At 36.3% G+C, this 11,115-nt stretch overlaps 1 protein-coding gene across 10 annotated transcripts; it reads left to right on the top strand.

Annotated features, from left to right (window-relative positions):
* The first annotated feature begins 1,511 nt into the window (after positions 1-1,511).
* On the top strand, positions 1,512-10,564 carry LOC147850123 (DUF21 domain-containing protein At2g14520-like). 10 transcript variants are annotated; one of them, XR_015531656.1, is made up of 16 exons: positions 1,512-1,910; positions 2,416-2,612; positions 3,014-3,090; positions 3,171-3,254; positions 3,342-3,455; positions 3,674-3,760; positions 4,804-4,943; positions 5,021-5,108; positions 5,754-5,830; positions 5,923-6,098; positions 6,379-6,647; positions 7,660-7,706; positions 7,796-7,880; positions 7,969-8,055; positions 10,062-10,104; positions 10,204-10,356. XR_015531656.1 is itself a non-coding variant. In XM_087336199.1 (15 exons), the coding sequence occupies exons 2-15, from the start codon at positions 2,441-2,443 to the stop codon at positions 10,334-10,336; spliced, it is 1,767 nt and encodes a 588-aa protein (XP_087192325.1). In that variant the 5' UTR covers positions 1,512-1,910; positions 2,416-2,440; the 3' UTR covers positions 10,337-10,564. The 10 variants fall into 10 exon arrangements, 5 of the variants coding, with proteins under 5 accessions (XP_087192325.1, XP_087192324.1, XP_087192328.1 ...); XR_015531655.1 differs by having other exon boundaries at positions 10,059-10,104; XR_015531653.1 differs by having other exon boundaries at positions 7,969-8,076; positions 10,062-10,356.
* Positions 10,565-11,115: the final 551 nt, after the last annotated feature.

Here is an 11,115-nt window from a genome sequence, read left to right as displayed (position 1 = left end):
TGATGTTAGACTTGAGAATTGATTAGCTACAACAAATTACATTCTTATAAATAACATCATCCTCTTTGAGGAATTGTTGTAGTTTTCAACCCTTGGGCCACTCGAAAGTGAGTTATTGTACACGCTTTAAAAGTAAAAAGAAAATCAAAATTTCACATGAGTCACATAGACTTGATGTCATAACCGCGATGTTACTGGTTAGACCCATCATTGAATGTGTTGACTTGGAACCTTGACATATCGGTTTAGTTTTGGGGCTAGAATCTTCACATTATCGAATCATTATTTCTTTTCCAAATAACCTTTTAGATCATGGACAATCTCTCTCCAAAGCCCAATAATTGTTTGAGCAAGTATTTCTGTCACATTTTGGAATACCTTCAAGCACTTGGCCTTCCGAATGTACCAATTTGTGATACTACTTACCAAAATATTGAATTATCTTTATACTCTCTTTTTTTAAGTGCAAGTTCAATACGACACGCTCTGTGGGACTGCCCAGTGTCCCATAGAATATGGTGGGGGGTTGGCCGCTTGTTGCAATTATGCCAGGTGCAAGGCTCAATCAAGTGGGGTAATATATGTTGGTTATCCTTGTAGACCCCAATTGGTAGATACGAGCATCAGGAGGAGGGGATGACTTTGGTGATAAAAGCACAAGAGGTTTTTTTCTCCACTAGGAGCAATGTCCACTCAAGTCCTCTTAATGACAAATCTCAAGTTGTATTGGAATTGGTCAACCCAATAACTCTCTAGATTCTATGGAAACAACGGTGTAGATGAGGCTTCTCCAACCAAACCACACATCCAACAATGTTACTGCAAGAGATATGGTGTGAAATTGTAGCCACTCTAATATGATGGCCTCAATGGCGGCTCCAATGGAGTTGAAAGACAACGAATAGCCTTCATCCAACAATGGTCCTCCTCTCCCTTTCTTGAGTCAGTGGGCATCCACATAAGATGGAACTATCGCGTCCCTACAAGGATTTGTACATAATGATCTCATTTGTAATTTTTTATAACTAATGGAAGGAGTTCTTTTGGGAAAAAAAGAAGACTATATTAAAAGGTAAAGATCGTACTAAGTTGAAATGCCAAATCTAACCTTGAACCCACAACCTTGTCAACATAATTAATCGCTTTTAAGTTTTCACAACGAATATTGTCTGAAAACAAAAGGCTTACAAAGCCTAACAAATATAATAAAAGCATTCAATAACATAAACATGTAGGTCCAAAGAGGCATAAATACAAGCTAATAATAAGAAAAAGAAGCACCAGCTCTAAAGGATCAGGTTTTGTGCAAAAAAATCAATTCATTCATACAAAAGGACAACGTTCACAAGTATGTATATCCTCTGATCAGGAAAGACGAGAAGGAGGAGGAAGAATAAAGTAAATAAAGAAAAAGAAGCAGTAGCAGTAGAAAATTTCAGGCATTCGCAAAGTTCATTCATTCATCTAAAACGCCAAATCTCATCGTCTTTCCACTTATTTTACTGAGAAGAAGAAGAGGAATAAAGAAGTCTAATAAATAGAAAGCAGAATCTGGTCTGTGCAAACCATCATTTTATTTAAAGAGCCAAAGGCTTCCATTGACATTAATGTCTTAGCTCTTCAGTTTTCACTTAATATTTCCTTCACTTTTGTTTCTTCTTCTCGACTTTGATATGCAAAGATCAATTTGACAGTTTTTCTCCCCTTGAGCAGAACGTAACAAAGACATCAATAATATCATATTTGTGCAAAGCATTCGTTCATCTAAAATGACAAAACCTGCCTTTTAACGCAATTAGAAAATTCAGTTTTAATGTCTATTCCTTCTTTTCTATGAAGCTTTTGATCTGGATTGATCAGTTTAACAAACTTTCCTCAAAGAAGAAGAACATCACGAAGAAGAAAATCAGGTTCGTAAAAAGTAATTGAGATTAATTGAACATTTGGTTTAACAAATACTATAATCAGTTTTTAATCTGAATTGATTAGTTTTATTTCAAGCTCTTTCTGTCTCAATCTTTATCATTTTTCTACAGCAAGAAGTTCTTCTAGTTGCATTAATCAGCCCTCATTATTCCAGATATTCTTCATGGGCAGCTATTTTCTTTAACTAGGTCTAGGAACCAAATACAACTCTGTGTGATTGAGATTCTAATACGAAGTGTTTGGCAAAACAGTAAACACTAGCTATAAAACTTCATCACCATGTTTGTTGAAAATTTTAACAAATATCTTAAATTGTGAACCTATTTGCTGTTAAATTTGTAAACTCTCCACAATCTAATGGTATATGTGTATGATAAAATTCAAAAATTGAATATGATATTCAATAATATTTCTGCATTTTTTATTTCTACTGAAGAAATCACTTCCATCTGATTGACAATATGGGTTAAAAGAAAATTATTCTTGCAGATTTTACTTGTAACTTCCGAGTAATATGACAAAACATTGCTGTGATTCCTCCTTTTGGATCTACATCCTCAGCAGCGCAGGTCTTGTGCTCTTTGCTGGGATGATGTCAGGGCTCACCCTAGGACTGATGTCCCTCGGTCTTGTCGATTTGGAAGTGTTGATTAAATCTGGTACAGCAAAGGATCGGAGACATGCAGGTTAGCGTTTTCAATGATCTAAAATCAGTTCAGATTATTGGAACCCCAAAACATTTTCTATTTGATTTACTACTATACTTAAGTGCATGTGAATTTACAGCATTTATGCTCCTGAATTAGCTGCACGTGATTTTAAGTGCTTCCAAGGATTTACAATTAGAGCATGCAAAATAGTATTCACAATTGACACACTGCTTTAAGTGATTCGGAGAATTCTGTACATTCGTTCAAGTAGTCTGGAGAAGCTACTGCATTATATAAACTCTATTAGCCATACACCATTTGAGTGCTTCCAGGAAATCTGTGCACTTGTGCTCTCCAATTATAGAATTAGTGGAAACGTATAATAAAATATCTCCTGTATTTTATCTGTTCATTTTCAAATTTGATGATCTGACCAGCTAAAATCCATCCTGTTGTGAAGAATCGACATTTATTGCTGTGTACCCTTTTGATAGGTAATGCCCTTGCCATGGAGGTATGCTATAACCTTATTCTCTTTTCAATTATTCCAATTGTGAAGAGGTACAGTTTTAACTTTTTCTATCTTGCTTGCAGGCTTTACCAATATTTCTTGATGAATTAGTAAATGCTTGGGGTGCTGTCCTGATCTCAGTGACACTGATTCTGATGTTTGGCGAGGTTTATTTCTTAATCTGGTTTACCCATGAAGCCTACTTTTCTGGTTAATAGTATGGTTTCTGCTGCTGCTGATTTTTCGTTTTACAGATTCTCCCTCAAGCTGTCTGCTCAAGGTATGGCTTAGCTGTAGGTGCAGCAATGACACCTGTTGTACGCCTGCTGGTCATTCTGTTTTTCCCTGTAACATTTCCTATTAGCAAGGTATCATGTCATCTATATTTGTCATGTGAAACTGAACATCCAACTTCGTAGGAGGTTTTTGAATTTAATGTATGGTAATCTGTGTATATTTTCCGTTCCAACAATATCTGTCTTATTATACTATTCTGTGTGTGTGTGTGGGGGGGGGGGGGGATTCTATCAGTTGAGCTTTGAAAGCATCTGAATCAAGATACGTTTTCTTCTAAATGTACATGCAGCTGCTGGATTTCATGCTTGGGAAAAGTCACTTAGCTTTATTTCGGAGGGCAGAATTGATGACTCTGGTTAACATGCATGGGAATGAGGTATATATGTTAAATATAATGACCTAATAATGTGCGCTATGATTGTGATTGCGTTATTCTACCAGGTTCCGTAATGATTTTGGATATTCAAAACGTTGATCTAGCTTTCCTGCAAATGTTTTCTTTTACTTATGTATTATTTAAGATGCTGTTATAGACCTGAATCTATAGCAATGGTGCTTAACGCAAATAGTACCCAAAGAAAGTAAAAGCAAAATCGTTTTTCCTTGTTGTACAGTTAAGTGAATAGAATAGAAATTTTATCGTCCATGAAGAGGACAAATTTGACCTATGGAATTAAATAAACGTATCATCTTGTATGACTCCTTCCTCAGAAGGGGAGCTACTATAAATTTGTAGTATAAACTATCTATGTCAAAATAATGCACACATGCACACATGGTGACTTCTCTAACTTTTTTGTTTTCCTAGCAAGATCTCATTTGAAGCTTTCATTTAAGCTCCTGCCTAAGAAGGGTAGCTACTATTTTGTAGTATAAACTATCTAAATGAAAATAATGCACGCATGCACACTTTGACTTCTTCTGTAACGTTTTTGTTTTCATATCAGGATCTCATTTGAAATTTTCATTTGAATGGTTTTACATTGACTTGTCTCACATGATTTGCTGTTCCATTACGAGCTCTAAATCAGTAAAAATAGTTAAGCTATTTGTTGAATCTGATGCTTGAGAACTATTGGGAATGCACGAGTAAAAGCACATGGATGAGATTCAGTTAGAAGTTTTGCCTTTTATCCTGGATTTCCCAGCATGTTCTCCATGTTTATATTCTGGATATATTGGTTGTAAAGTAGAATCAACAGCATGTGCGTATTCGTAGAATTGAACTTTATCTATCATACGGATGAGATAGGTAATTGAGTTGGTATGCAAGCATGCTTCAACTTGCCTTTATTGTAGCGTTTCTTCTCATTGATTGTAGATTGATTTATGATTGATTCACTCAATAGCTTGTAATCTCTCTTTGCTTGTTTATGTTTGAATCAGAATAATTAATATTTGGATGTTTCTTTCTGATAGGCTGGGAAAGGAGGCGAATTAACACATGATGAGACGACAATAATTACTGGTGCATTGGAAATGTCTCAGAAGACAGCGAAAGATGCAATGATGCCTATTCATACAACTTTTTCTATTGATGTCAATGCGATGCTTGACATGTATGGCTGTTGTTGAATCAATTTGAAATGGTTGGTGGAAAATGATAACCGGTGTGTGAGTTTCTCTTCGGCTGCAGGAATATGATGAACTTGATAATGACAAAAGGGCATAGTCGGATTCCTGTATATTCAGGCTCACTGACCAATATAATTGGTCTAGTTTTGGTGAGTGTTTTTTCTTTGGAAAATAATCAGGTAACCATCATGAATTTGTTGTTTGGTACCCGGAAAGATTCATACCCGGGGCACTTAATCACATACAATGCGAATTATGTTATCTGATCATCCTAAAACTTAAATTCCAATTTTATTATCTTGCTGATGATATACAAAGTTTAGTTGCTACTCAGCAATTTGCGTCATAGTGCATACCATTTAGGCATCTTGAAGATGCTTTCAGTTTAAGCCTGAATATTTTCAAATCAATATAGAAATTGAAAGAGCAACATGTGCTATATACAAATGTTTTATTTAGGACCCCACAAACTGGGCCCATAATAAACGAATAGACTCTGCATGTTCAGATGATTTAATAAAACGAAACATTTTCAGCAAAACAGCCTGTGATACTTCAAAATGTATCAAAGGTCAATGGTTTAAAGCTATAAGTTATAACGATGGTATCCTAGTAAAGAGGCTAATGACTTTCTTTCATTAGCTCATGAGAGATGAATTTGAAGTTTCTGAGGAGAAAACCAGTAAAAATAGCTATTTATGCCAAAAGCGGAGAAACTGAGTATGGAGACCTCCTTTATATAAGTGTTCTTGCATGAAAATCTTTTGGCATTTTCTATATTGGTTTATTTTTAGGTAAAGAACTTGCTAACAACACGACCTGAAGATAAGATGCTAGTGAGACAACATGCAACAATACGCAAAATTCCGAGGTGCGTCATATATTCAATGCCATCTGCTATCTAATGGAAAGATTTGAATGCAATTGAAACTTTCTGAATGATTTAAATACCTATTCAAACAGGGTTGATGCAAACATGCCATTATATGACATTCTCAATGAATTTCAGAAGGGACACAGCCATATGGCAGCAGTTGTAAGATACAGTGAAGAGAAGATGGATAGCAAGCGCAAGGAGATAAGAGGTCATGTAGATAGAAGAATGGGCAGCTCGAGATACAATAGCAATGGAGCACAAGGTTGTGCAAGGTGTAACATAGTTGTCTGTTTTTTCTATATAATTCAATGTTTCATGTGAATGTTTGTCAATGTCTACGTTATTACACCTATCACACAGTAAAAGTAATGTCCTCTCTGAATGCTTGATTGCAAACACTTCAGTGGATTTTTTGCAGCCTCCCAAAGTAAAACTCCATCCCTTAGAAGCAATTTGAGAAACGTTTATGACTTACTGCAAATTGTGGCGTCAGTTTAGAGTCTGGAACAGTAGGATGTGACCATAGTTGCATGATTTGACAGGCTCATTCATTGCGATAAAATTGGATGTTCCTGAAGTTGAGAATGTGGCAGATTCCAGAAATTTATGTTGCAAACAAAATCCATTGCATGGATCTGGCTTGTCAATTTCTAGAAAAGATGAAGGCAGAACAGAAAATCTAAGTCAGAGAAGTAGGAAGTGGGATGATGATCTTTTGGAGATCAGTGAACGATTTATCCCGAGTTTCCCTTTGGATGAGGAGGTTATTGGAATCATTACAATGGAGGATGTAATCGAGGAACTGCTACAGGTATCCATATTATGCATTATTGCTGTATGCTAAATTCCATATGCAAGTTGGTATGATTTTCCTCATTTTAAGGTGGCCTGTTTGAATCCACAGAATATTTCTAGGATGTCTGTTCTAACATGGGAAATAAAACTTTCTACTCGTGCTAAATTATTTGGCTAGCTTTAACACCTTTTTGGATTCCTATGGTAACATTCAATAATACCTCTCTGGCTGCTGAAAATTAAAGTTTATTACTGATTACCAGCACCATGACTAGAAAGTGGTAATTTATCATTCTATTTTAGATTGATAGGAAGTAAGGCGTCCTAATAATAACCATGTTTACAACCATGGGCAATAATAACGGAAGAGGCGCTCTCTCTTACTACGTAGTTATCATTCTCCATTTTTTGTGAATACATTATTTAACTGGAAATCTTAATGCGATTCACTATATCTGTCTTTAGAATAGAAACATATCTGATTCCTTAATGTCATAGAAACATGATATGCATGTAAAGGCTGCCATAATGTAACATCTGCATGAGTAATATAAATTGTAAACATGTTGACTCTACTGTCATTGGCGTAGAGATTTCTATACTTAAATCTGACCCATGCTGAAATGTGTGTTACAAAGCTCCCAAGTTTGGTGGCAAATAGCACAAAACAGTTTCTGAACTTCTGCACAGAAGGTAGATTTAATGAGCGAATTGGTGTAACATGGTGGTTTTTTGTGGAAAAATTAATTCATAGCAGACAAAGTAGGTTTATGTAGCAACATACAGGTAAAACTCGAGTCGTTCCATTAGAGGCAATGGAATTGTGATCCCTTCCATAAGAATGTGTTTGCTTTGATGAAATCAATGGGAGTTTCCAGGATCGAAACAATTTTTTCTTCAGTCAGATAAATGCCTATCAGAAACTACTTACCTGCAAATTATGCAATCTATATAGCTGGAGCCTGGTATTTTAGGACATTAGTTGTCTGTGTTTAATGGTTTAGTGATGGTAATTTAAATGACTGCAGGAAGAAATTTTGGATGAGACTGACGAATATATAGATGTGCAGAACAAGTAATTTCAACATATACCTTTAATCCTTTATCGGGTTTCTGAGATTCGAACTTACTATTTTATCTTCTTACAAGATTTACCCTACTCAGGATAAAATTGAACATGCTACCACCTGGAGGAAAACCAACACCACCACCATCACCAGCACCTCTATCATCTTTTCAGCATACTTCTGTATTGTCTTCATCCATAGCTTCATTTCAAACCACTCCGGTGGTGGAATCACCTGTGTTCTTACAAGGACCATTACTAACGCCTACAGATGAAGCATCTCCAAATGTATCAGTTCGACAGTCCCCACCAGCAATTACTCTGAACTCAGATCTACAAATAGCCGAGGATATGAAGAGTAAGTATCCAGATAACCTGTGTGAGCGATGGTAACCTGTGTGATTGCATTTACTGTGAAGTAACATTCTCCCTCCACTTTTGAAGTGAAAGATAGTTAACCTGACTAACCTAGCTTATACATAATGCACATATGCATGCCACTTAGTAATTTTGTTTTTGTTGACCAACCTTCTGTTGAGGAAATTAAACAAATTTTCTTATAAACCAGATTAGTGAGAGCACGAAATAATGACGAAGTGATAATGAAGTCCAATATGCTTAGATCTAGAATGAAATGCCGAATTCTTGCCAAGTGTATTGCACTCTGACTATCATTGTGCAGAACATTCTTCTCTTGTTTGAATCCCAACTCAGTTAACAAACCTGAAGCCATATTGTCTCTTTACTAGCTTCACTCATTGCTACATACTCAGCTTCTGTAGTGGATAGACTGACAATCTTATGTAACTGTGACTCCCAGAGTCCCAGCTAACAATGATAATTCAAACTGTGAATATATCATCGGTGGTGCTTTTCCCGTGACTGACTTCACCTCCAAACTCTACATGTACATAGCCTTGTAGATACCAAAGTACAACCACTTCTCTGTGGTGCCTTGTTGATACCTCAAAATCCACTTTAACTCGCCCTTACCAAAGTACAAACACCTCTCTATGGTGCAGAAATGCAGTCTTCACGTCGAACTGTTCAAGATAAAGATCTTCAATGGCAACAACAATTAACATTAATCCAATAATATTGAGTTTCACAATGTGAGCGAAAATTTCAGTGTAGTCAATTCCTTCCTTCTGTTAGAATCCTTTTAACAACTAGTCGGGCTTTGTGTCTCTTTGAACCATCACACTCATCTTTCAGCTGTACACCCATTTGTTATGAAGTGCCTTCTTCCCCACAGGTAACTCAGCTAGTTCCCATGTCTGGTTGGAGATCAGAGACTCCATCTCATTTTTCATGGCAATCTCCCATTTTTTAACATCACCAGTCTGACAGGATTCATCATAGCATTCAGGCTCCCCTTCATCAGTCAGCATGAAATAGTTCATATATCTCCTATTAGACACATGAGGTGGAGAAGACCTTCTCAATATAGGACCTGGAATAAGAGGATGCAATGCGTGGGACCGTTGTGCACTGCTCTGTCTAACAAGTTCTTCTAGCTCAAGACTGGCTACAATTAGCTCTGTCATGGGACGAACATTATCTGCACTGCAAATATTGGCCCACTCTGCTCTGAGTCGTTGATGTCAGTTTAATGCCTATCCTTGTACATCTTTGCTCCGGATCATCTTCCTTTTTTGCATCCCAAATGTGGTAACCAAACTCATCCTTGCCATAGCTGATGAAGGTGCATTTCTTAGATTTGGGATCAAGCATATTCCTGCCTTGATCACTGATATGAACATATGCTACAAAACCAAAGACTTTTAGGTGTGATAGTTTTATCTCTTTACCACTCTAACACCACCGACACCTTCTTGCCGAATGTATTAAACCATGCATGATCTTTTTCAGAACAATCTTTATATAATTCTTGGAATCCATCTGAAATTATCCTCATGGTGTATATGGGAAAGGGAAAGGAATTGCATAGATACCTGTTGAGTCACTTGCCATACGAGCCCAGATTTTGTTTTCTTGAATGAGCATTGCCCTCCTTACACAAAATTGAGTATTTAATTCTTCATATTTCTTTTTGGTTCTCTTAATTTTTGGTCTGTTAAAACAACAGAATCTCATAAATAATGTTAAGCTTGTGTTTGATCAAGTTCGGAGGAAAAACCCATTCATTTGAGCTGATATTGGCAATGTATAGAAGAGTGCTAGTGATCCGCTGTCTGGAACTAACAAAAGTCATATCCTGTAAATAAATTGCATAAAATTACATTAACATCTGGATCATGTTGCATGAGAAGGATCCAAAAACCTGGTTAGCATTTTGTTTATACAATCGCCATGTTCTTTAGTATTAGTCATCCTTTGACAGTTCTTGAATGTGAACAGTAGGGATATCTGGTTGCAGTCAAGAAGATGATGGAGACAGATTAAGGTAACAGAAATTGTACAAGGTGTGCTGGAGTTTTCCCATTACTGGGTAGAGTCCCAATCCTTTCACATCTGCATGCACTTTATCCTTTTTGAGTTACAGGTTTACTGACACCATGGGAACACGTTTAACAACTGTAGAAATGACAACAAAAAAGCTCACTCTGACCACCATGTATGTTGAAAGTGATGCACGGGCAGGCCGACCTAACTATATGTTCCAACTAATCCAATAGTAATTTATATTTGAACTTTTTCTATGTAGGAAAATTACCCTTCGATATATTGAGTAAAACATTACAAGTATCCCCGCCATGTTTGTTGTGCAACAATAGTCATGCATTGAACTTTTGTGTATGTAGATCTCCCACTGTATCACTATTGAGTATATGCTACATGTAGCTATTACGTTTTTTCCAGGCATTTAAATTTTGGAGGTGAATAGATGATTGATCCAATTGACACTTGTTGCACAATCATCAGTCACATCATGAAATGTGCATACGTAACAAAGCCGCTACCTTTTGCTAAGGTTCCATGTCGTGAAAGAATTGGACATGTTATGCTACCATATTGACACCCATCCATATATATATATATATATATTTGAAGCATTTTCTTTATCAAATTACCATTTGAGTTGAAGTTTTTGTACCATTTGATATTGCTCGAAAAAATAAATGTTATCTTTGCATACCAATTTTTATTAAAACACAATTGTGATCATAGTTCCTAATATTCGCGTACGTCCAATTTACTGGACGTACGCGAACGTTTGCAAACGTACGCGTATGATACGCGATATTCGTTTGGCTTCTTTTTTTTTTTTTGACTTTTTTTGGGTTTTTTTTTTTTTTGATATTCATAATATTTTGTGAATAGAAGTGACATCTGACACACATACACACACACTCTCTCTCTCTCTCTCACATGAGAACTGACAGATTTTCTCTCTCTACAAAATCTAGATATCTAATATACATATTACATACTCCCTCACACAGACAAAACCCAT

Source organism: Azolla caroliniana, unplaced genomic scaffold (genome assembly GCF_043228905.1).
Source record: "Azolla caroliniana isolate FFs.n. ecotype wild unplaced genomic scaffold, voAzoCaro1.0.p SCAF_21, whole genome shotgun sequence".
In the NCBI taxonomy this organism is placed as follows: Eukaryota; Viridiplantae; Streptophyta; class Polypodiopsida; order Salviniales; family Salviniaceae; genus Azolla; species Azolla caroliniana.
The sequence above is the reverse complement of the archived record's forward strand: the minus strand, read 5'-3'. Positions and strand labels throughout refer to the sequence as shown.